This window comes from Dermochelys coriacea, chromosome 1 (genome assembly GCF_009764565.3).
Source record: "Dermochelys coriacea isolate rDerCor1 chromosome 1, rDerCor1.pri.v4, whole genome shotgun sequence".
In the NCBI taxonomy this organism is placed as follows: domain Eukaryota; kingdom Metazoa; phylum Chordata; order Testudines; family Dermochelyidae; genus Dermochelys; species Dermochelys coriacea.
This window is the reverse complement of record NC_050068.2, coordinates 135,074,443-135,101,070: the sequence shown is the minus strand read 5'-3', so window position 1 is coordinate 135,101,070 and position 26,628 is coordinate 135,074,443. Positions and strand designations below refer to the sequence as shown.

The following is a 26,628-nucleotide window of genomic DNA, read 5'->3' as shown; positions in this document are numbered from 1 at the left end:
AACTCCAATAAGCCCTTTTAAAACAGTGTTTGATTTCAGTTGGTTAATGCTAAAAGGGGTGGGATGCGTACTTGTGGTGGGGTGGATAAACCCCACACTGGAGAGATAAGGGCACAGGAACAACTCGGCCTGAGAAGACTCACCCTGACAGGTCTACTAGGCATGCTCCAGTTGGAGGAGGGAATTAAAAGGTGGCCTCTTCAGCACAGCAGCATGGTGGGTGGAGAGAGGAAGATCTGTGCTCATTGCTACAGAGGTTCTACATTGGGAGGGCATTCACAGGGCTGGGGGGAGGGGACATCTGCTGCATGGAGCTGGAACTCCCTAGCCTATTGAGAGCCATGGACCAGATTGTCAGGAACAACCACAAGCCATGACATGCCCCTTGTGGGGACAGAACAGTAGGAAGAGATCCGGGGACAGGATTACCCAGACTGCAGGTAGTGGATGCCCGCCTTGTGGTGCTCACAAGGGCCCCTGGGTCAGAAGCCCGTGGAGTGGGAGGACTCGGGTTCCCCCCATCCCTATACCACTCAGATGGGCTGCCATCACAGATTCTCACTGCTAGGCAGGGAGGCTTTCCCTGCTTACAGTCCCATAATACTTCACAGGAAACCATTGAAGATATTAAGATCACGTTTACAAAAGCAGGACAAGCATTTCATAACCTCGCCTGATGATTCCCTCATATCAGTTGTTCACATAAACTGTAGAGTCAGTGGAAAGCCCAAATGTGAAACTTGTCTTGCATATATTCCTTGGCTTTAGGGCAGAGATTTCTTTAAAGAGAAATCAAACTTGAGAATGCAGGATTCGCATGTCACAAAGAAGGACAATATATAGATAAGATACTAGTGTCTGTCAGATTTCTTAGACATCAGTGACAGATCATCTTTTGGTCTTTTTGTTTTTTTGTGTTTTTTTGTGTGTGTAAAATTTGACATTCCTTTTTCATGTAAGTATAAACTTTTAAAGATGAAAGTAGATATTTATAAAATTAGAGGAAATACACGAGGATTATTTCCAGCAGCAATATCTGTGACTCAGAAACCTTACTCAACACAAGTGTACTTTTCAAATATTTTATTAGCAATGAATACACACATAAAATACATGATTCCACTCAGAAACTTGTTTCCATCCATTTAAGGAAAAAACTGCTTCCCTCTGTCCTTACTGTAGAGCAGATTTTAGATCTACATATTAAAATGTAAGAAATCTGTACAGGCTAACAAAATCAGATATTCTCTCCTCCATGCTCATGTTCATTGCCATCAATTTAGTAGCAAATAAGTATGTGAATGGAGGAGAAATGGATGTCATATTTTCTAGATATGTAAACTACAGACTTCATATTTTTATGCTGTGAAGCCACCAAAAAAATTTCTTCACTTGAAAAATACTTTGTGCCTGATTTCTTCACTGCCTTACACCTTTCTATAGTCATTTATACCAGTGCAAAGTGAGTACAATGTGGTTGTAAAAAATCAGAATAGTGCAGTGTGATTGGGTGGACTAGGCCCAGAGGCCCGCTCTGCTGGAGGCCTCACGGTCCTGTCACACCCATCCCAGGAAAGGAGATGTGGAAGAGGGCCTCCAAGTGGGCTAGAGAGGCTGCAGGGGGAAGCAGCCAATCAGAGAGGCTGCAGGGAGCAGCCAATCAGGGGCCGGGAGGGCTATATAAAAAGGAGCTTCAGTGCCAGAGAAAGGCAGTTTCTTGAGGCACCCAGAGGAATTCAAATGGTGTTCTGGCTAGCTAAAGGGAACTGCAGTATCACAGACAGCTCACTGCTGGTAGGAACTAGGGGAGCAAGGAAGAACTCCTGGCTGGCTGCTGGGCCTGAACTTAGAAGAGCCCTGAACTAAGAGTGAGGCATCGGTCAAGGCTGGGGCTGCTGAGAAGTGGCCCAGGGAACTGAAAGCAGTTCGTTAAAAGGACAGGGCGGTGTGTGGCTGGGAACTGGAGTAGTGGGTGGGCCTGGATCCCCCCCCTTAGGCCACTAGGTGAAGTAGCTTACAACTGGAGAGCGATAAACCCCCAAAAGGAGATCTGAAAAGCTAAGAGGCCCAGCAGGAGAGTTGGAGCCGGAGTAGATCAAGAGGGTGAAACCATTGCCTCCAGGGAGGAAGTCCTGGGGATACGGCCCAATACCTGGGCTGGGACTATTTAAAAAACTGTGGACACACCCGCTCAGAAGGGGTGCCATGCCACTATATAGGGTTTCCCAACCCTTTTTACAGACGTATAAATGACTACACAAGAGGTATCATAGTTAAGAATCAGGACCACTGAATCTCCTAAAAACACTTAAAAACATAAATACCTGTATTACAGTTTGAGATAAAATGTTATATTGTTAATAATCACTGTTAATAATCACAGTTGAGGCACTTGGGGGGAAAAAGTTGTTCTCTGGTCACGTAAATGTCATTAGAGGTAATAAAGTTCTTTTAAATACTGCTTTGTGCTTCTTTGAAGTGGACAAAGTGGAATATAAGACATAAGGATATCATTAAAAAGGAATTTTATGTAAACAAAGCATGCATACTGTAAAAAAGCAAGACAAATAGCTCCATATGATATAAACCTTTACCTTGAATTATAGAATACAGTAGTGCTAGACTCAGAGCAAGTATTAGCATATCTGATAGAAAAATTTGTGCTTAAAAGGATTTTGCACACTTTGTGCATTCAGTTTGTTTCCATTAAGTTAAAGACATTTTCCAGATTTATTTTCATCTGTCATGATGTAACAAAATACAGTACTAGTACGGCAAATATTAAAATAGAAATAGAAATAACAAGCTCAGATATCCATTATCAAGTGATCTTTAGGGCACAAGCCTGAAACCAAAGTTACAGTATCCACTCCAATTTCTCCAGTTTTGCCCTTCCCACGTTCTGATTCAAAAATGATCTGACATAAGAAAGGAAAAGCATTAATTATTATGAGGTAGCAAATGTGAACATTTAACCACTGTTAAAGAGGAAACAAAGTTATTTAACTAGATTGAGATGTATCAACTGAAATTTGTATTCTTATCACTATCTAGGAAAATTTACCCACTTAAATCCTTGATCTTTTTATAACTCATAATATCTGAACTAGAGCAAGATTGATTGTCCTCTATGATAATCTACAATACCAAATTGATTCTCATAATGGAATTTACTATTGTTATAGTACAAACAAAATGCTGTCTCTTTCAAAAAAACAAGAATACATTATAATAAAGCAACATATATGTATATGTGTATATATATATATATATATATATATATATATGTTGCTGATATGTGATGTTTGTGTGTATTCCTTTCTTTGGGGACATTATAATTGTGAGTTTGCCCTCTATTTGTATGTTTAGTTATTGAGTGCAATATTTATTTTAGATATTTCTTTGTGTTTATCTACAGGATATTTAGGCCCAGATCCTCAAAGGTATTTAGGCTCCTAACTTCTACTAAAATAGTTCCATTGAAATCAATTGAAGTTAAAAACCTAAATACTTTCAGGATCTGGGTCTTATTGTTTTAGGGGCTGATAGTGCAAAAGGCTAAAATGGCCACAGATGAAATTTATGTCCTCATTAAAGCTCTTTACACTTCCAAAGCTGTGTATAGGGAGCTTGACCTAAATGAGAATCTGATCATAAAGTGTCAAGAAGAAACCTTAATTAAACCTGTTGCAATTCTTGGAGCAGGTTCTGACCCCTGCTTGGCAAAGTAGCTGGAAATCTGGTTTAACTGGCTACCTGTGGATTCTTTTTTTTTTTTTTTTTTTAAATAAGGGAATCCCAAGGTGGTGAGGGCTGGCAAAATGGCTTTACACCACCCATCTGCTGTCCATACTGGGACTGTATATTCCGGTGATCCACAGCTGCCAGAATAGCCCCTTGGAGATATGGGGCTTGGGCTGCTCTAACTAATTCTCAGGACCATCCCATTCCCTCACCAGCCCCAGGAACTAGGAGCTGCAAAGGAGGGATAACTCACCTTTAAAGTCACATCCCCTTCAGTCTGGCACAGTACACTGCTTATATGGACAGAGAATCTGGCCCCTAGTGTATTTGTTCATATGGAGGAAGCAAGTCTGTGTGTATGCAATATCAGGAGTGGAGGCACCACCCCACATGTATCATGAACTTAATTAAAGGAGACAAAACTAGTAAGCATGTCAACACACACTGGAGACAGGCTCTGGACTAACACTGAGGATTGTATCTGCATTCGACAGCTTTTTTTCGCCTTTCCCTGATTAAAGGGCATTCATGCAAACACCCAAAAACCCAGGGTATTTAATGATGAGGATCATTCCGCACACCCCATCAAATTATCAGGAAATGTTGCAAGACAAACTGAAAGCTCTAATCCTCTAATCCACCTGTGCGATAGTTCAATCTTTAAAAGTAGTTGTGGTGGAGGTAACAAACCATAATCTCTCAGTGCACATATTTATACCTATTTTTGCACTGAGACATAAATCAGAGGCCACAACTAGTTGTGATCACTAAAGATCTGATGGAACTTTCACAAAATGATAATGTTCTTATTCTTCACATCCTGAGCAATTCAGGTAATTAAATTCTCTCTAGTTAAATTGCCCCTGAAGACAAAGTTTCAAGAGAATATTATTCTTTCTTTTGTCTCCTAGAAATTATTTGGTGGTGTTGCTAACATATTATGGCTCCCATTTTCTAACTTGGAGGTGGCTTTCAGTAGTTGGTAATTGGTATACCTACAAAACAGTCTATAGAATGCTTAAAAATCAGTGAGGATGAAATGCAAGCTGTTGTGTTAGTTATTGTAATTGGTTTCTGCCTTTACTTACATTTTTAGTAGTCTCTGCTCCCTGAAGCATTTCTATTTTTCCAGTCCTCCACCTTTCATCTTTTCCTCTGCTCTGCTCCCAGGCAGGAGCACTTCTGTGGCTGCCCAGGAATACTCTGAGTTTCCCCACCCTGTCTCCAGCAAGGCGATAACTGAAAATCAAACAGTAGCTCCTCTTCGGTTTGAGATCAGTAAGATGAAGTTTCAGACGGCCAACATTCTTTTTATGCCCCACAAAGGCTGGAACTGCCATAATATCCATCACCTTGTGAGGGAAGAAGCAGACATCTTTATGTGTTTTGCTGCATTTTGTGAACTATTTTTTAGTAAACTGAATAACAGTTTGCCGAAGTAATAATAAGCGCAAGTTTCATCGCTTAAATAACTAAAATCTAGCCTACAAAAACCAGTATCAAATATACTAAGTAGGGAACACTCCTGCACTGCTAGAAGGATGGATTAGGTAGCCTAATCTTTCGTCTATACTTACGCCAATTCTTTGAACAAACTTGCATTTTGTTTTCTTATGTTTCAAAGGAAATAAAGGCTCAACACAGCATTTAATCTCTCTCTGCACTGTTAGTCTGAAAGATCCAAAATTTGTTTTGAGTGACTCTACATATTCTCCTTAACTTTATTGATTATATTTATGGTATATCTAGGATCAAACAAAATTGGAATTCGATTGCTTTAACACTGTACAAACAGATAAATTAATAGTCCCTGTCCCAAAATGCTTACAATCTAAATTGATGAGACAGACAAAAAATAGGGAAAAGGGAGAGAAAACAGGACCTAAGCAAACAGAGTGATTGATTGGGAGCAAACATCATATTAGTTCCATTGTTTTGGGGGGTGTTTGGGATGAGGTGTTGCTGGGAGGGAATTAGCTAGATGGAAAGGCACAGGAAGGGAGAAGGGTCACGGAAGGGAAAAGGGTGAGGGGGAAAGAGGGAGGGAAGGAAGAATGAGGGCATGAAGGCCAGGTGGAGAGAGGTTGAAATGAAGAGACTGTGAGGGGGAGCAGAGAAGATTGCTGGACCAAATGGCCAATCAGTACAAGTAAGAGAATGTCCAGAGTGAAAATTGTGGCGTGTGCCAGGGAATATGTCTACACAGCAATTAAACCCCCCACAGATGGTCCGGGTCAGCTGACTTGGGCTCACGGAGCTTGGGCTACAAGGCTGTAAAACTGCCGGGTAGATATTTGGTCTTGGGCTGGAGCATGAGCTCAGGGACCTGTGAGGGGGGAGGGTCCCAGAGCCTGGGTTCCAGCCTGAGCCCGAACAGCTACGTAGCAATTTTACAGCCTGAGTCCCCAAGTCACCTGACCCAAGTCAGCTGTGCCTATGGCATGGGTCTTTTATTTCAGGGTAGTCATACCCAGGGTGTCCTGCCCTGCCCCTTTAAGAGCCAAGAAGCCCTGGGGCTAGCCAGTCCTGTTTAATTAGCCCTACCCTGCCTAACCTGAGCTAGGTGTAGGGCAGTGGTTCTTAAACCTTTACTGCAGCCAGCCACCCTTTGGTTCTCAAAATATGTTCTCGCATCCCTTATCAAAAAATGTTCTTGCACCCCATATGAAAAATCGTTGAAGTAGGTCAGTTCTTTAAACCTAGATATATTTTTTGTTTGTATATTACAGTAATCATTAAAAAATGTATAATGTTAATAAATACATAGGTTTGATTAAACAAAGTAGTTGTACTTAAGTGCCTGTGCTTAATTTGTGTTTTTGATGATTTACCTTCTAAAAAAAATCTGGCATGTCTCACACCCCCAGAAAGGGCATCTTGCATTCCCAAGGGGTGCGTGCACCCCAGGTTAAGAACCCCTGGTGTAGGGCTTAAAAAGGGAGGAAGCTGAGCAGGCAGGAACTGGCTGTGGAGGTGAACAGTTGAGCTTGGTTGTGGCTGAAGAGCCAAGCCACAGGACAGGAGCTAATTCCTGTGGTGGACCCCAGAACAAGGGGACAGGATCCAGGGAGGCAGTCCTGGGGCCAGTGTTCAGTAAGAACAGGGAGCTGAAGAGGAGCCCAAAAGGGGTGAGAGGCTCAAGCCTAGAGAGCGGTGAAAGATGTTGGGTAATATTTTTTCTTGTTTGTAGTTTTGGAGTTTACTGACGGGGGGGGGACAAGCCCTGGGACCTACTGCTCTGCAAAAGGAGAGTGACATTCTCTTTGATTTGGAAGGACTTTGCTGCCAGACCAGGGAAGCCAGGCAAAGAGACTTTGAAGAGGCCAGTTGAGAGAAGCCAGCTTGGGACCTATCCAGTTACAGCTGCACTTGGATACCCTAGAAGGGGACTGACCTGGCCAGAGGGTTGGGTCACAGAAGCCCCAGAAAGATACAAGTCACTGCGAGAGAGAAGAGGCAACCAACAGGCAGAGACCACCAAGGGAAAAGCCCAGCAACACTATAATCTAGTCACATGCACTGTCCAGCAAGACCTTTCTGTGTACGTGGGGCTTGCTCTGGGGCAGGACCCGATAACAGGGAGCAATATGACAGCAACAGTGTGAGGTGGTCCCTGTTGTGATACCTTCTGCAATATTTTTTGTATCTACACAAGAATATCTAATCACTTTAGGTAATGTCTTCAGCCAGGCTTTTTGTTATCTGACTACAAGAATAGTAATCACATGTAGCACTCATGGAATGTTTTGTCATGTTTTACCAGGGTCTGGAATAATATTTGTTATATGTCATATGGTTTTGAATAGTACGCTACCATCATCTCTCTGTCAGGAATGGAATATCTAAGGTGCCACAAGTACTCCTTTTCTCCTTACTCTTGGCTATCTGAACTTGTAGTGTTTGGCAATTATGAACTGTTACCACAGTCTTCAACATACATGACTATATATAAACTTGAAATTAAAGGGAGATGTGTGGTTAAATTCCGTAGCTGTCTGTGGAAAGTCTCAGCTGATATCTCTAATACTTAGGCTTGAATAGAGACTGGGAATGGATGAGTCATTACACAAAGTAAAACTATTTCCCCATGTTATTTCTCCCCCCCCAACCCACCCCACCCCCTACTGTTCCTCAGATATTCTTTCAGAGTAGCAGCCGTGTTAGTCTGTATTCGCAAAAAGAAAAGGAGAACTTGTGGCACCTTAGAGACTAACAAATTTATTAGAGCATAAGCTTTCGTGAGCTACAGCTCACTTCATCAGATGCATTTGGTGGAAAAAACAGAGGGGAGATTGATATACACACACAGAGAACATGAAACAATGGGTTTATCATACACACTGTAAGGAGAGTGATCACTTAAGATAAGCCATCCAGCAGCGGGGGGGGGAGGGGAAAGAAGGAAAACCTTTCATGGTGACAAGCAAGGTAGGCTATTTCCAGCAGTTAACAAGAATATCTGAGGAACAGTGGGAGGTGGGGCGGGGGGGGAGAAATAACATGGGGAAATAGTTTTACTTTGTGTAATGACTCATCCATTCCCAGTCTCTATTCAAGCCTAAAGTTAATTGTATCCAGTTTGCAAATGAATTCCAATTCAGCAGTCTCTCGTTGGAGTCTGTTTTTGAAGCTTTTTTGTTGAAGGATAGCCACTCTTAGGTCTGTAATCGAGTGACCAGAGAGATTGAAGTGTTCTCCAACTGGTTTTTGAATGTTATAATTCTTGATGTCTGATTTGTGTCCATTCATTCTTTTACGTAGAGACTGTCCAGTTTGGCCAATGTACATGGCAGAGGGGCATTGCTGGCACATGATGGCATATATCACATTGGTAGATGCGCAGGTGAACGAGCCTCTGATAGTGTGGCTGATGTGATTAGGCCCTATGATGGTGTCCCCTGAATAGATATGTGGACAGAGTTGGCAATGGGCTTTGTTGCAAGGATAGGTTCCTGGGTTAGTGGTTCTGTTGTGTGGTGTGTGGTTGCTGGTGAGTATTTGCTTCAGATTGGGGGGCTGTCTGTAAGCAAGGACTGGCCTGTCTCCCAAGATCTGTGAGAGTGATGGGTCGTCCTTCAGGATAGGTTGTAGATCCTTGATGATGCGTTGGAGAGGTTTTAGTTGGGGGCTGAAGGTGATGGCTAGTGGTGTTCTGTTATTTTCTTTGTTGGGCCTGTCCTGTAGTAGATGACTTCTGGGTACTCTTCTGGCTCTGTCAATCTGTTTCTTCACTTCAGCAGGTGGGTACTGTAGTTGTAGGAATGCACGATAGAGACCTTGTAGGTGTTTGTCTCTGTCTGAGGGGTTGGAGCAAATGCGGTTATATCGTAGAGCTTGGCTTTAGACAATGGATCGTGTGGTATGATCTGGATGAAAGCTAGAGGCATGTAGGTACGAATAGCGGTCAGTAGGTTTCCGATATAGGGTGGTGTTTATGTGACCATCGCTTATTAGCACCATAGTGTCCAGGAAGTGGATCTCTTGTGTGGACTGGTCCAGGCTGAGGTTGATGGTGGGATGGTAATTGTTGAAATCACGGTGGAATTCCTCAAGGGCTTCTTTTCCATGGGTCCAGATGATGAAGATGTCATCAATGTAGCGCAAGTAGAGTAGGGGCATTAGGGGACGAGAGCTGAGGAAGCGTTGTTCCAAGTCAGCCATAAAAATGTTGGCATACTGTGGGGCCATGCGGGTACCCATCGCAGTGCCGCTGATTTGAAGGTATACATTGTCCCCAAATGTGAAATAGTTATGGGTGAGGACAAAGTCACAAAGTTCAGCCACCAGGTTAGCCGTGACATTATCGGGGATACTGTTCCTGACGGCTTGTAGTCCATCTTTGTGTGGAATGTTGGTGTAGAGGGCTTCTACATCCATAGTGACTAGGATGGTGTTTTTAGGAAGATCACCAATGGACTGTCGTTTCCTCAGGAAGTCAGTGGTGTCTCGAAGATAGCTGGGAGTGCTGGTAACGTAGGGTCTGAGGAGGGAGTCTACATCCGATGAAGTGAGCTGTAGCTCACGAAAGCTTTTGCTCTAATAAATTTGTTAGTCTCTAAGGTGCCACAAGTACTCCTTTTCTTTTTGTGAATACAGACTAACACGGCTGCTACTCTGAAACCTGTCATTATGCAAGGCACTGAATTTAGCCATATAGAGTGGAAATCTGTCAACTTCATGAAAAAACTCATACAGATACAGACAGACATCATCTTCCTCTCCAAATGCAAACAGATGGACATCATGCCGAAAGGACTGAAGGTCAAAAATCCATTACAATCTACATACCACACAGACTATGCTGACAGCTTGTGCCACACACTCTCAAAGAAACTGCGGAACCACCTGATCAACATCCTCTACAGCAAACAGGGAAAGATTAAGAATGAGCTCTCAAAACTGGATACTCTCATAAAGAACCAACCTTCCACACAAACTTCCTCGTGGCTGGACTTTACAAAAACTAGACAAGCCATTTACAACACACACTTTGCTTCTCTACAAAAGAAAAAGGACACTAAGCTATCTAAACTACTACATGCCACAAGGGGCCACAACAGTGGTTCCCGTAACCCACCCAGCAATATTGTTAATCTATCCAACTATACTCTTAGCCCAGCAGAAGAATCTTTCCTATCTCGGTGCCTCTCCTTTTGCCCTTCCACCCCCACGAACATGATACAGTTCTGTGGTGACCTAGAATCCTATTTTCGATGTCTCCGACTCAAGGAATATTTCCAACACACCTCTGACCAACATATTAACCCACAGAGACCTTCCTACCAACACTACAAAAAGAAGGATTTTGGGTGGACTCCTCCTGAAGGTCGAAACAGCAGCCTGGACTTCTACATAGAGTGCTTCCGCCGATGTGCACGAGCTGAAATTGTGGAAAAGCAGCATCGCTTGCCCCATAACCTCAGCCATGCAGAACACAATGCCATCCACAACCTCAGAAACAACTCTTGACATCATAATCAAAAAGGCTGACAAAGGAGGTGCTGTCGTCATCATGAATAGGTCGGAGTATGACAAGAGGCTACTAGGCAGCTCTCCAACACCACTTTCTACAAGCCATTACCCTCTGATCCCACTGAGAGTTACCAAAAGAAACTACAGCATTTGCTCAAGAAACTCCCTGAAAAAGCACAAGAACAAATCCGCACAGACACACCCCTAGAACTCCGACCTGGGGTATTCTATCTGCTACCCAAGATCCATAAACCTGGAAATCCTGGACGCCCCATCATCTCAGGCATTGGCACCCTGACAGCAGGATTGTCTGGCTATGTAGACTCCCTCCTCAGGCCCTATGTTACCAGCACTCCCAGCTATCTTCGAGACACCACTGACTTCCTGAGGAAACGACAGTCCATTGGTGATCTTCCCAAAAACACCATCCTAGGCACTATGGATGTAGAAGCCCTCTACACCAACATTCCACACAAAGATGGACTACAAGCCATCAGGAACAGTATCCCTGATAATGTCACGGCTAACCTGGTGGCTGAACTTTGTGACTTTGTCCTCACCCATAACTATTTCATATTTGGGGACAATGTATACCTTCAAATCAGCGGCACTGCGATGGGTACCCGCATGGCCCCACAGTATGCCAACATTTTTATGGCTGACTTAGAACAACACTTCCTCAGCTCTCGTCCCCTAATGCCCCTACTCTACTTGCGCTACATTGATGACATCTTCATCATCTGGACCCATGGAAAAGTAGTCCTTGAGGAATTCCACCATGATTTCAACAATTTCCATCCCACCATCAACCTCAGCCTGGACCAGTCCACACAAGAGATCCACTTCCTGGACACTATGGTGCTAATAAGCGATGGTCACATAAACACCACCCTATATCGGAAACCTACTGACCGCTATTCGTACCTACATGCCTCTAGCTTTCATCCAGATCATACCACACGATCCATTGTCTACAGCCAAGCTCTACGATATAACCGCATTTGCTCCAACCCCTCAGACAGAGACAAACACCTACAAGGTCTCTATCATGCATTCCTACAACTACAATACCCACCTGCTGAAGTGAAGGAACAGATTGACAGAGCCAGAAGAGTACCCAGAAGTCACCTACTACAGGACAGGCCCAACAAAGAAAATAACAGAACGCCACTAGCCATCACCTTCAGCCCCCAACTAAAACCTCTCCAACGCATCATCAAGGATCTACAACCTATCCTGAAGGACGACCCATCACTCTCACAGATCTTGGGAGACAGACCAGTCCTTGCTTACAGACAGCCCCCCAATCTGAAGCAAATACTCACCAGCAACCACACACCACACAACAGAACCACTAACCCAGGAACCTATCCTTGCAACAAAGCCCGTTGCCAACTCTGTCCACATATCTATTCAGGGGACACCATCATAGGGCCTAATCACATCAGCCACACTATCAGAGGCTCGTTCACCTGCGCATCTACCAATGTGATATATGCCATCATGTGCCAGCAATGCCCCTCTGCCATGTACATTGGCCAAACTGGACAGTCTCTTCGTAAAAGAATGAATGGACACAAATCAGACGTCAAGAATGATAACATTCAAAAACCAGTTGGAGAACACTTCAATCTCTCTGGTCACTCGATTACAGACCTAAGAGTGGCTATCCTTCAACAAAAAAGCTTCAAAAACAGACTCCAACGAGAGACTGCTGAATTGGAATTAATTTGCAAACTGGATACAATTAACTTAGGCTTGAATAGAGACTGGGAATGGATGAGTCATTACACAAAGTAAAACTATTTCCCCATGGTATTTCTCCCCCCCCACCCCACCCCTCACTGTTCCTCAGATATTCTTGTTAACTGCTGGAAATAGCCTACCTTGCTTGTCACCATGAAAGGTTTTCCTTCTTTCCCCCCCCGCCGCTGCTGGTGATGGCTTATCTTAAGTGATCACTCTCCTTACAGTGTGTATGATAAACCCAGGTTTCAGAGTAGCAGCTGTGTTAGTCTGTATTCGCAAAAAGAAAATGAGTACTTGTGGCACCTTAGAGACTAGCAAATTTATTAGAGCATAAGCTTTCGTGAGCTACAGCTCACTTCATTGGATGCTTTTGGTGGAAAAAACAGAGGGGAGATTTATATACACACACAAAGAACAGTGATCACTCTCCTTACAGTGTGTATGATAAACCCATTGTTTCATGTTCTCTGTGTGAGTATATCAATCTCCCCTCCCCCTCCCCTCTGAAACATCTCTAATACTGTACGCATTGTCTTAGACCTTGTGTCTCTTACTACTTTACTTAAATTCAGTTGTGTTGAAATAGGTTGAGTATCCATTGCCCCAAAATAGATTAAAACAACTCCCCCGCACCCACCATCCAAAAACCCCTCTTTTTTCTACCTTTTTTCATTGTTGAGTTTTCCCCCCACCAAACCTAAGACACTGATTGGAATCCCAACACCAGATTACAGCCAGTTTCTTATTTTTGGAATAGAAACTCATAGGCGTCAACTCCATGGGTGCTCTGGGGCTGGAGCACCAATGGGGAAAAAATAGTTAGTGCTCAGCACCTACCAGCCACTTGCCAAACAGCTGATCGGCAGACCCCACCGATCAGCTTCTCCCCTGCCCCCCCAGTGCCTCCTGCCCGCCGCCAGTCAGCTCTTTGGCAGTGAGCGGGAGGCACGGGAGCAGGGCGTGCTCAGGGGAGGAAGTGGGGCCAGAAAGAGGCAGGGCAGGGCCGCAGGGGAAGGGTGCAGTGGGGGCAGGAAGAGGCAAAGCAAAGGTGGGACTTTGGGGGGAGAGGTAAAATGGGAGTGGGGCTTTGGGGCAGAGCAGGGGATGGAGCACCTCCAGGGAAAGCTGAAAGTTGGTGCTTGTGTAGAAACTATCAAATTAAATCTTAGCAATAGTATATATTTTAAATACCATTATCTCGATCAGCAGGATTCCAGTCAAAGTCATCGTCAGTATCTTGTTTCCAGTTACATATCCCTTGATTAAAGGTGCAATCAACTGAAAAATTTGAAAAACAATTTGAGAAAAAAGGCAATACCCTGTATTATGATGTGACTCTGTTATGAAGTTATGTTTGAATAGTTAATAAAAAGAAATATCCAAAATCTGCATTCCAATAGCACTGACCTAGATTAAACCCCACAAAGGTATAGCATTTAGAATCAATACAGCAATTCCTACCTTAGCTCTTAATATCATCTCTGGTGATTAGTTACTGCAAGAGTCTCCCACCTGCACATGATTTCATGCTGTTTTTGTTCACTGGCAGCCTGCTGGTTTCCTGGTGCAGTTTAAAGTGTTGGTTTTGAGTTGGAAAGCCTTGAATGATCTGGGACCTGCCATTTTGAGAAACTGCCTCTCTCGTTATATGATATTGCTGCAGTTTTGATCAGCTCCTTCCATTTAAAAGAGAGCCATGACATCCTCTGTGAGGGGCCCTAGAGTTTGTAACTCACTCCTTACACAACACTTTGTTTGAAATAGTGTTAACTTTTAGGCCATACTAAAAAGACCATATTGTTTGGTGCACAAAATAGACTCTCTAATTCTGTATTTGTAATTTGTACAAATTAGAAGAAATGAAATAAATATTGCACTGTACAATGCAGTAAACGAGCACAATGGGTGAGATTCAGAATGGTGTATCAGCCATTCTTCAGTTTCCTAGCTTTTGTGGCTTTAAACCAAACCATTCCAATTCTTTTAATGTACTCTGTTGTGGGGCTAAGAGAGAGGATTCAGAAGGCATTATCTCTGGTGCCTATCATTACTGTAAATGCCCCTTTGGGCTGAAATGTCTCATGCTTGTTCTCAGACAAAAAGCATGGTGGATTTTTGTTTATTTTTAAGATTTGGTAAAATGTCACTGGGTCATTTTTCACTCAAATCCTGCCCTTGAAAGACACTCCAACTTCAACTAGCCCTAAATTCTCATCCCACTGTCCAGCCTAAGTAACTACATTAAGTGCTCAATAGCTCCACAGGAGACCTTTCCTCCAGCTACACAGCAAGGCCTGTGGCAGCACTGAGTATGTAGTTGCCCCCCTGAACTCCCTCTAGCCCACCACATGGGTTTGTATATTTCTCCACACCTCTCAGCATCAGGCCCTTAAATATCTTCAACTTCCTGACATTCCCAGGGTGCCCCAAATCATGTTTGTAATTGATAGTTGGTTTCACCTTCCCCAGGAGTGCTGAACAGGTGAAAATCAGGTGGTCAAATCACACATTATCAGTTTACTACACGTACAGAGTGGGTCCTGTAGACCCTTGGTCCCTCCCATCTTTTTCTATGTTCTGCCTAGTGCAAAGTCACAGTGCCATGCATTATAATTCCCAGCAACTACTGGTGTTCTCTGCAGCCACAAGCTTGGTGTGAAATAGGAGAGGAAGGGAAAAAAGGGTGCCACAAAAACACACACTGCACAGGAAAATCAATACTGTAGCAAAGAATAATAATTTACCTTCCTGCTCTGGTTTTGATACTGGAACTTTTTTCTGTGCCAGGACAGGACCAAAGGCAGCTGCTTCTTTAACTTTAGGAACTAATACAAAAAAACTTGTCAGTGCCAAATAATTTACAGGGAGCAGAGAATTAAACTGTTTCAGCATATCAGTTGCCATCATATAGGTTTCATGATGTAATATGTTTACCAGCAACACTACCAAACCCACATACCTAGCCACCAGTTAGATACCAACTTTAAAAGTTTGGGGTTTTTTAAAGTTCAAAGTTGACTAGTTATCAAATTAACTGCGCTTAAACTGCCAACTACTAGCACCTTATATTTTATCCTGGAGCCAAAAGAGCAACAGAGTCAAGTATCCATGAACATGCTGTTTTTTGACGTAATGATCAGACCCCTCTTCCCGCAATGTTTAGTCCCGTGATTAAAGCACATAATCTGTGGGATATAGCAAAGTCAATGACATCATGATTTGGCAGCAAACTGAAAAAAGTAGCCATAGAAAACTCAAAATGTTAAAAATTTCACAAAAGCCATAAAACATTATAGGTTCAGTTGTGCTTCCAATGCGCAACCCTGCATTAGGGTCAGTGGCAAGTGCACTGCCAGAGTAGGAACTCTAGGAGGCATTGTATCTACAGAGGCACCACTTGTGTGCTCCCCTCCAAACCTGACCAGCTCCACTGGCTAGTGCAGAGGGAAAGGAGGGCCATACCCCTGCCTTCTCCTTGTCTTTTTGTGATGTCTGGAATCAATGAGTGGGTTTACTGCAGCACTGGAGATAGGCGATGTGTTCTGTTACCCATATGAATGTTGTTCCATACACTGTCCAACAGGGGGTGCTCAAACAACAAGTCACAGTGCTTTCCTCAGCATCAGCCCAAGAGATGGAGCCAAACTCCCTTCAACTTGCATGATCTACACTGCTCTGGGGAACTAGAAAACTGAGATTGTTTTCATGATTATCAGCCTGACGTAAGTATTTTTTACCATTTGAGATACAGTCTGTCATTGTATTGCACTATTTTAAGTGATTAGTAGAAGAGGAGCAGTGCTATTGTAGAAGACAGATGGCATGGAACTCTCTACATAGAAACAGTACAATTACTCACAAATGGCATGATAGAGAATTCAGCTTCCAGTGATGGAGGATATAATAATGCATATATGATGACATTAAGCGTTTGAATGTACCACTTTAAGGGGAAAAAACCCTTGAATTGAACCCTTGAACTGCTTATTAACAGTGTTGGTTGGACAGTTCTCTAGGCAGGAGTCCACTAGTCATCACAGAACACATGCAGTGTAGTGAGGAGAATTTCAGGTTTCCTTCACACGGCCAGATAACAGGAGGTACAGAAATTATAAAATCGCTTATCCATGCCTCAGGATTATATTGACAGGTTTCAGAGTAGCAGCCGTGTTAGTCTGTATTCGCAAAAAGAAAAGGAGTACTTGTGGCACCTTAGAGACTAACAAATTTATTAGAGCATAAGCTTTGAGCTGTAGCTCACGAAAGCTTATGCTCTAATAAATTTGTTAGTCTCTAAGGTGCCACAAGTACTCCTTTTCTTTTTTCAGGATTATATTGTTCACCTACACTGTAATGTTTTAAAAACTATTTCTTTCCCATGCATGAACATGACATTCAGTTTAGATCTAAGTTTGATCCAAATATGTACTACTAATCTAGAGCCTGTTTCAGCAAAACACTTAAGCATGTGCTTGAGTCCGAATGAAATCAAGATAAACCACCTGCTTAAATGAATGGAGCCCCTAGTGCCTTAACCATCTTCTGAATCTCTCTTACTGCCAAAGTGACAAAAAGATTTTCCTGTATTTAAGTCTGTTTGAGGTTTGTGACAACTGTTACTAAAAGACCCAATCCCACAATCCTGTGCACCCATGAGAAAACCCACACACACACACACATTTTATATATATCTATATATCAGACAGACACAAATAGGCCCTAAAGGCAGTTATAGAGGTGCTGAACTGAACAGAGAAAAGAGACCTTTGAAATGCTTTGTGAACTTTGATGGATTGCTAAGAGCTTGTCTTTTCTTGTTGCACTTGCAGCCTCCCATTGTTTAAATCACTTGGATAATGATCTTACCTTAGGCTAAGACTTATATATATAGTTTCTTTACTTAGGAACAAGTAAATAGAGACTAGGTGTAAGGCCTGCAAAAACATTTTACTGTAATTCCACATATCTGGGCTCACCATTAGCAAAAGGAGCTGAGACTCTAAGAACGCTTGCCAAACTGAAAAAGCAACTTCAGTATGACCTGTTCTGGGAAGAGCGAAATGATTTTACTGAAGACAGGAGGTACCAGACTGATTTGTTTATTGAATTACAATACGCATTCACTTTGGAGACATACATGTAAGTGTATGCAAAGTGTGCTGCAAATGCCCCAGGTGAAGAACTGTCTAGTACATATAGTATAACAAGGAGGCAAACTTTGTGTCTGAGTCTATTTTTTGTTTTCAATGTCAAGTGTTACATTCAGGCTCTCATTCTCCAACTATCTGGTGCCTTCAGGGAATTACAAAAAAGTCTGTGACCTTCAGACATAGAATCATAGAATATCAGGGTTGGAAGGGACCTCAGGAGATCATCTAGTCCAACCCCCTGCTCAAAGCAGGACCAATCCCCAATTTTTGCCCCAGATCCCTAAATGGCCCCCTCAAGGATTGAACTCACAACCCTGGGTTTAGCAAGCCATTGCTCAAACCACTGAGTATCAGAGCATGTAAAAAGGAGAAGGACAAAAAGCTGCTTGCAAAACTTTTATACAAATACAAAACTTCTGCTGACTTACACGGCTACAGTTATGTCAGGATAATTTATCCTCTACCCTCTCAGGGTAGGTAGCTATCTCTGGAACCAGAAGAGAAACTGTCATGTTCTGCAAATACCCAAAGAAAGGCACATTCTTTCTGAAGTGCCCAGCATAGCCATTGCTTTTCAGAGTCTTTGCAGACCTTAGGTTAGGTGTTCAATGTTGTTATCATCCATGACATTTTTTTAAATGCAGCACCAATCTTGAGTAAGGCCCCTGTTCTAACAGGACACCATGGTATATCACAGATGACAGTATTCTTCAAGTTTTAGTTTCCACCTGCCTCTGCGCATATACTTAAATATGATTATATTTCTTATATCTCAAGTATGGTATCACAATGACCTCTTAATGAGGCAGCCGTCCTGGAAGAACAACTGCATGACAGAACAGAAACATTGCTATTTTTTTAAGGAAGCTGTAAGGAATATAGTTTCTTTTATTATTATTATTAGTAGTAGTAATAGTCATATCATAACACCTAGGAGCCCCAGTCATGGCCAGGACCCCATTGTGCAAGGCTCTGTACAAACACAAAAAAAAAAAGATGATTTTTTCTATGCTGTTACAGCTGTTTGTGCCTTTTTCAGGGAATGGTGAAAGCATTCTGAGTTCTGAACAGGTAAGCAATCAGTAGTTGATCATGTGTCAATGTTGGGGTTAGTGTAATTATAAAATGAACATACAAAACTTTCATCTAGTTGTAATTACACACATTTCTAAATAGTCTGACACTATAATACAGGGACATCTTACAAAATAGTATCTGGTACATAGATGCCTCCAGGGGACCACCTTCACCTACTCTCTTATGTTTGGGTCATATAACAGCTTCAGAAAACAGTCATTGGCACTACTTTTCTTTAAATAAATTTGTTAGTCTCTAAGGTGCCACAAGTACTCCTTTTCTTTTTTGCGAATACAGACCAACACGGCTGCTACTCTGAAAACTATTTTTCTTGCTGTCTTCTCTATGAAGCATTTTAAACAGTAAAAAGCCTTGCAAAATAAAATAATAAAATTACATTCAGTTGCCTAATTCTACAAAGTCACCCAGAAAATGTTTGAGAAACTCTAGAAAACCTTGAAGAACTGCATACATATTATATCATTATGTAAAAGCAATATACAAAAAAGCAATTGGGGGGAGGAATAGCTCAGTGGTTTGAGCATTGGCCTGCTAAACCCAGGGTTGTGAGTTCAATCCTTGAGGGAGCCATTGAGGGATCTGGGGCAAAAATTGGGGGTTGGTCCTGCTTTGAGCAGGGGGTTGGACTAGATGACCTCCTGAGGTCCTTCCCAACCCTTATATTCTATGATTCTATACTCCATCTAGGGTTGCCAACTGTCTAACCACACAAACCCAAACACCTTTGCCCCGCCGCTTCCCCAAGGCTCATGCCCCTACTCTGCCCTTCTCCGAGGCCCTGCCTCCACTCACTCCATCCCTCCTCCCTCTGTCGCTCACTCTTCTCCACCCTCACTGACTTTCACCGTGCTGGGCAGGGAGTTGGGGAGTGGGAAATGGTGCGGGGTGGGACAGAGGGGTTCGGAGTGTGGGAGGGGGCTCCAGGCTGAGCCTGGGGCAGAGGGTTGGAGTACTGGAGGGGATGAGGGGTGCAGGCTCTGGGAGGAAGTTTGGGTGTGTGAGGGGACTCTGGGCGTATTTGCACTTGTAATGGGCCAATTATCAAAGAAGAATAAAACTAGCAGCAAACAACCTGTTTAGCTGAGATGTTTCACTTGTGATTCAGAAAATAATAATGTAGAACCTGTGAGAGAAGACAATTGTATTCAATATTGTGAAGAAAAAAAGGAAACCAAAACCTTCTTAATTTTTGGTGCAAGCAAGTCAAGAGGTCCTGTCATTTTCACAGTACATTAGGCTATTTCATGGTTATGTTTTAAACACACTATGTGTTCCATAAACTGATACAGTTAATGTAGAACATGAGATTCAGCACCAGTTAATGGCACCACTCTCTATACCTTATTCAGTGTACAGGATGGACAGTGCTTCTTTAACAGGCTGCTATTCAAAATTCTGTTTTCCCCTCATTGTTCAATGTGTGGCCCATGCTGTATCTACAGCACAGTATCCAAATCCTGCTCTGAAGGGTTCCAGGTCCCAGAAAATGAGGGACAGACAATCAATCAGTGACCATCTGTGAAAAGTTTGTTTTAAGTGATTTGCCTAGCATCACATAGGAACTCTGAAGCAGAGGCAGGGATAGAATTCAATTCTCTGGGGCAGCATTCAGCTTCCTTATCTATCAGTCCACCCTTTCTCTTCCTGCAGTCCCCTGCCTCAGTCGCTACACACCTTCCAACATCTTCAACAAATGAAGCAGGGACCCTTCAGACAACAGCCTCTCTACTGATTCATCCCCAGAGCAAGTCTATATTGTGCATATTGTGGCACATGGGCAGAAACATACTCACTGCAAAAATCATATCACAGGCAGGCCGTCCCTAGGGGGGTGCGGGGCCCAGGACATAGGCGTCGAGTTTCTAATCTGCTGGGGGGTGCTCTCCTCTGGCTCTGCCCAGACCCCGCCCCACTCCAACCCTTCCCCCAAGGCCTCACCCCCGCCCTGCTTCTTCCCATCCCACCCCGCCTCTTCCCCACCCAGTTCTGCCCCCTCCTCTGAGCACGCTGCGCCCTTGCGTCTCTCCCCTCCCCCCAACGCCTCCTGATGCCACAAAACATCGGATCCACGGCAGGCCGTAGGTGCTGAAGGGAGGGGGAGGTGCTGATCAGCGGGGGCCTGCCAGTGGCCAGGAGGCGCTAGGGGGAGGTTCTGGTAGGGAGGCTGCCGGTGGCTGCTGCTCGCCTCCTCACCCACCCCACGCCCACCACTCTCCTCCTCACCATCTGCCGGCCTGCCACCTCACCTCCCCGCCTGCCTCCTCATGATTTTATTGAAGCGCAGGACCCCCCAAAGCAAGGGCTGCCCCGATTTGCTTTACCCAAGGGACAGATCTGCCTACAGGATTTGGGGGAAGTGGAGTAGGACTTTTGTGAATCCTCATTCTGAGCTTTAGACACCTGAAGAGATAATTAGGTGCCTAAATTCTTTTGTGAATCTAACCTTTAGGCTCCTAAGTCCCATTAACTTTCACTAAAACGTATGTTCCCATGTCCCTTAGGAACTATTGAAAAATTTAACCTTACTCTGTAAGATTTTTGATTGTTTATTTGAGGAAATTAGGAAGTTACTTGCTGGCATTCCCAAATTAAATGGAATTCTGTCTTCAAGGGATGCAGAAAAAAACCCCCTGAATAATCTATGTACCAGTTAATGGCACAGGAACACCAAGTAATCTCAGGAAATGACATTCCATCACCATAGGTTTGTCAGTAGAATGACACTGGTGAAAAGCTGGAGTAATGTAATAGTGAATCAGGCTCAATAATCCTATATTTGATGTATAATATATGATTTTTGAAAATATATATATGCAGAATTTTTCTATTTGATCTTTTATTTAAACAGAATACTATTTTTAGTTTTGACTGCAGCCTATTCTGTTAGTGTTTTCACACTGAGATCAAATAGACTGTGGCTTTGAATGTGTATTTTGTACGGTAGATGGAGGAATCACTTATGTTAAATACACACTGGGAGTTAAACCAAGAACAAACACGTGAGCAAATTATGACCAGAAATATGCAACCAAACATGAGCAAAAGAAAATGTTTCCTTGTGTTTGTATTAGAATTTGTTAGCAAAACACATGATAATTACATTTTTTTCTTATGAATCAGTCCTTGGCAGCACATTTTTATCAAATTAAATGATACTAGGTGAAGTGTCTGTCCAATAAGCCAGGCAGATAACAATCTGATCCAAACCATGAGGTAACATGCAACTTCAAAAGATCTTGATATTGCCTGAAAAGAACATTAAGGCTTTGAGAGAAAACAATAGGAAATTCCATATTTAAAGCAGAAATGTATCCTATTCCTTACACATATATGGCAAAACAGGAGGAAATTAAGACCATGTTCTGTGGTGCCAAGGCACTGGAACTAATTAAACTCCACCTCAGAAGAAGAGCAGTGCTTACATATGCCCATGTAGAGCTGGGTGAAAATTTCCAGCTGAAACTTTTTTTCCCCCTGAAAATATGTAGATTTGTGTTGATTTTAGCAAATTATTTTTGCTGAAATGAACCCCCACCCCACCCCACAATTGGAAGTGTTGAAACAAGAAACATTTTGATTTCTCAGGCTAGATTTACAAGGGGATTTAGGTGCCAGTCACAAAACTGAGCAGGAGGAAGAGGAAGACAAGCAGCCAGAAGATGGGCCATTAAGAAATAGGAAAGGTTGTGAAATACATTTCTGATACAACAGAAAACTTCCCTTTTTTTGTAGAAATATACAAATCTAAATTTTGATCCCTATTAAGATGGGGGGGAGGAACCCTAGTGTATGTGTGTACTAAAGCATATGGTACAGCCACTAAGAGCTTTTTAAAGATTGTCACTATACTGAATCCCTCTCCCATAAAGAGTAACTAGTTTTGGTAATATAGGATCATGCCTTCTCCAAAGTTTTTCCTAAGTTGACTTATCAACAGCACATATAATGAGAAAAATAAAGGTATTTATACAGTATGCATATCTAAGCGAACTGTGTGCTCCTAAGCATCCAGCAATACCATAAAAATTAAAGTGATTTCATAGTCCAAGGTTCAAGCAAATAAGGCCCTAAATCAAGACTGGAGTTTGTTATAACAAAGTGGGTGAAATATGGTATTTGGACATTATACAGGAATGGAAATACAATATGTATACCCTGAATTGAGAGAAAGGCTGTTTGAATGCCACAAAGGGTAAAATACTTGAAGTCCTGTTTATAGTAGGGATCAAATCAGAAAGCCATAACGCCCCCCCCCCTCCCCTACACACAGTCAGGCTCTGGATTGAGATTTATTGCATAGTACTCTTCCCACATACAGAAAGATGCCAATTTGGTTACCAGTACCCTTTGGCACAACAAAAATTCCTCTGCAATATTCAGTATCTAAATACCTTAAATTATTAATGGAAAATTCCAGCCAATTAGGCTAGAACTGGAATGGCACACTGTACAAACACAAGCCCTGATTGTGCCGTAAGGTGTATGTGGACAGAGACCAGCACCTGTGCATAGTCTAGAGAAGCTGTGCATTCAAGTGAATGGAACTCTGTGCTGGGGTCCACTCGGCTGCATCGCCTGCCAGGTTCAATGAAGTGAATGCCGCGCACTCAAAAACAATACAGAAATGTGAAAAGTGAGCAGAACAAATTCATCCAGTTACCATTCTGAATCTTGACCATGATGTGTAAAATTAAATTAATGGGCACTTTAAAAAAAAGTACCAAATATGCAGCTGCTGGCATGATATGAAAAGTCTGGTGATGGGAGAAGGATAAAAATTAATAATACATTAATTAGTATATAACACTTAAATAGTGCTTTTCATCAGTCGATCACAAAGAGCTTTACAAATGAGGTCAGTATTATTAGCCTCATTTTGCAGATGAAGAAACTGAGGCACAAATAGATGATGGCACTTAGGAGCCAAAATCCCTTTTGAAAATGATATTAGGCTGCTAAATCTTAGGCATTGCAACCCTGAGTGTAGCAATGTCTAAATACCTTCAAATAACTGGGTCCAAGTGGCATAGTCAGGAACAGAACCCAGGTCTGCTGAGCCTCAGTTCAATGCTCTGTCTACTAGGAAACACTACATTCCCAGATGATCTAATAGTTCATTTCCATTTCTAATTTCTAGGATTCAGTTATAATTACATAAATCATTACTCAACCATTTGCTATAAAAATTCAGCAACTATTTTAAAAACAGAAGGAATAACATACTTCAAGAAATTATACTAGATACCTAAACTAATCAGGTGGATGAAATAATATGTTATTCTTACCTTCTCTGAAAGATATCTTATTTTAGACACCCATGATCATTACTGTAGTTAGCCTGTTCTCAACAGCATCTTATGTAGATATCTTTCTTGAAGGAATTCATACTCAATAAACTTCTTTCTAAAAATATGTAGCCGATAGGAAAGGCCAAAATTACTAAGGGATATTGCCCCTCAGCTGGAATGTATACTATATTATCTTATTTAACAACTTGTTATTTGAACTTCAAAGCATCTGGATGTGTTTATGTATGTACTGTACAACTCGCAGTACTAAATGTTAGCTCTGTCGATTCAGGGACTGAATTTCATTCTGATCCTTCATTCTGTTTCCTAAACAGCTTTGCTGACAAACATTCCTAATCTGTGATATCTCGCTAAAATTGAATAACTATGTTACCCTAATTTCAACCACACTAGTTAGAAGTTTATTCCCCCCTAGATCCTCCATAGCCTTCCATTTAGGCCATGGAATAGGCCTGCATATGTGGTTGAGCTATTCCTGAAGCTTGTGCAAATCATGGAAAAGTTTTTCATTCACATTCATCAAGATGTGCACTGCAGAGTCAAAAGGGCTAGGAGACTTGATCTGAATGAGTTTCTTCTACTCCACTGCACCTTTCCCCAGGGCTTTTGAGTCAAAAAACCCCACATTACCATAGCCTAAAATTTATATATATAAAATCTATTCAGCTCTACAGTGATGACCAGTGATATCACCCAGCAGTATTGCCCTCCCAAAAATACTTGAATACTGATATTTCTTCTTCATTCCTGTGTGATTGGAAAGAAATGGTCTTGCTCCGGCAGAAATCAGATTCTTGGCAAATCACTCCTTTGCGATAAAACACCCCACTGATATATTTTGGTCGGTCAACCTTCAAAAATCCTTCCTAATCTATCCCTGCTCAATTGAATACAACATGAATGTGGGTCAATTTCCTCAAAGGTGCAAAGGGAGCAATGTAATATGAGGCTATGCTAGTCCCACTCTGGGCTTGTATTCACTAGAAAGCTGCATCGAATTAGAACACAATCTTAAGAAAAGTCCGAGCCTATTTGGGGTTCCCTAGAACCCAATGACAGGATGTTGAACATGACTCATTCCTCTCTACACTGACTGCAAAGTTATGGTCAACACAACTTCTGAAAGTCATGTTCTGATGGTGTAATTTTCTAGTGGAAGCATGCGTGAGGCAGCCTATTCAAGTGATTAGAGCATGAAACTATCCCTCAGGAGACCTGGAGTTCTATTGTTTATACAGAATGAGTAGGGACAAATCATTTAATCGCTATGTGCCTCAGTTTCTCCACCTTTGTTAAGTATTTTGAGATCCTAAATTGATATATGCTGTAAGAGCTCAGTATTATTAATATGTGCTGGAATGGAAGGCATTGAACAAAGGCCAGATTTCAGACTTCCTGTTGGCTCTGCTGCACAATCTTGTGTAATATTTGGATTTTATCCTCTGACTGAGCTGAAATATCCTCCAATTATCACTGAACCTTGAAAGAAGGTAATTTTAGGAGAGTAGTGCCTTCGGCAAGCAGACTAATATTCTCAAATGTATTCCATGTTAATAAACGTATTTGTACTTGGGTTTATTGCTACTGCAATAAAAGACTTTGTTCTGGCAGCAGCAAACATAACCTTTTTCTTAAAAAAGCATTGATATTATTTGAAAGGGTTTCTTTGACACAAGAAAGGTTTCTTTGATTCTTTGCAGTTCTGGTGCTGGCTAAACTGAATATGTCTTTATAAATAATACTATGGGACATAAATGTATCATTTTAATCAGTTTAGGAGATCACTGATAAGTTATTATGTCCCTATGCTTGGGAAGAGAGAACATTTCCTGGATAAATTAAGAGCAAGGTACGACTTTTATAATATCTGTTTAGTTAGCCATCAGCCTGAAAAATCTGAGCTAGAGATATTATTACAAATATTATTTAAAAGTGCATTTAAAAGTTCCTTCAACAAAGATGACGACTTTTCAGTTGAACAACAGGGAGGAACACTTGTTTTCCAAGGAAGTAACTGAACTGAAATGCTTTGAGGGCTTGCTGAGGAAATATATGTACATCTTCCTGATGTCCGACTAACGTTAGAAATTCCCATCCAAGCACTACCAATGTTTTCACCTGTACTTATCAGATAAATTTCCACATTCAAATTAAAAATCTGAGAAACTCTGATGTATAGCTAGTGACTTTTATTTGACATGAACAACGATTCATGTTGAATAAGCCTTGATATATGAAGCGCAAAGACACAAAACTCTGTTTTTCTTTTCTGTATGACGCCTACTCACCATGTAGGATGACAAACATGGATATCAGGAAACCAACTTAAATTTAGAGCTTATTCTTAATAAAGCAGCACAATTTGCCAGGGGCTTTTGCAGAAAGGATGGGGGAAAGCTATTAAGCTGCGTTGCTTTGTTACTTTGGCTGGGCTAGGTCTTAGTTACAGTTGGAAGTTCCGGACTTACTGTCTCAAAAAGGAATTATACTAGATAGCTTTGTGAAACAGCCCTGCTCAAGAAATGTATCAATAAAACAGCATTTCTCCAAGTGAACTCACTTTCTCATTATCTCTCTCTCCTCCACTTCTAGCCTTTGTCTCTCTC

The 26,628-nt window shown here is 42.1% G+C and overlaps 1 protein-coding gene across 1 annotated transcript in view; it reads right to left on the bottom strand.

The window, feature by feature from the left end:
- Window positions 1-1,068: 1,068 nt before the first annotated feature.
- Window positions 1,069-26,628, bottom strand: part of EGFL6 (EGF like domain multiple 6) — a 73,500-nt gene continuing 47,940 nt past the window's right edge. The window contains 5 exon segments of the mRNA XM_038422806.2: window positions 1,069-2,918; window positions 4,833-5,082; window positions 5,084-5,096; window positions 13,657-13,743; window positions 15,210-15,290. Of these exon segments, the coding sequence (XP_038278734.2) occupies window positions 2,808-2,918; window positions 4,833-5,082; window positions 5,084-5,096; window positions 13,657-13,743; window positions 15,210-15,290 (542 nt within the window). The 3' untranslated portion in view covers window positions 1,069-2,807.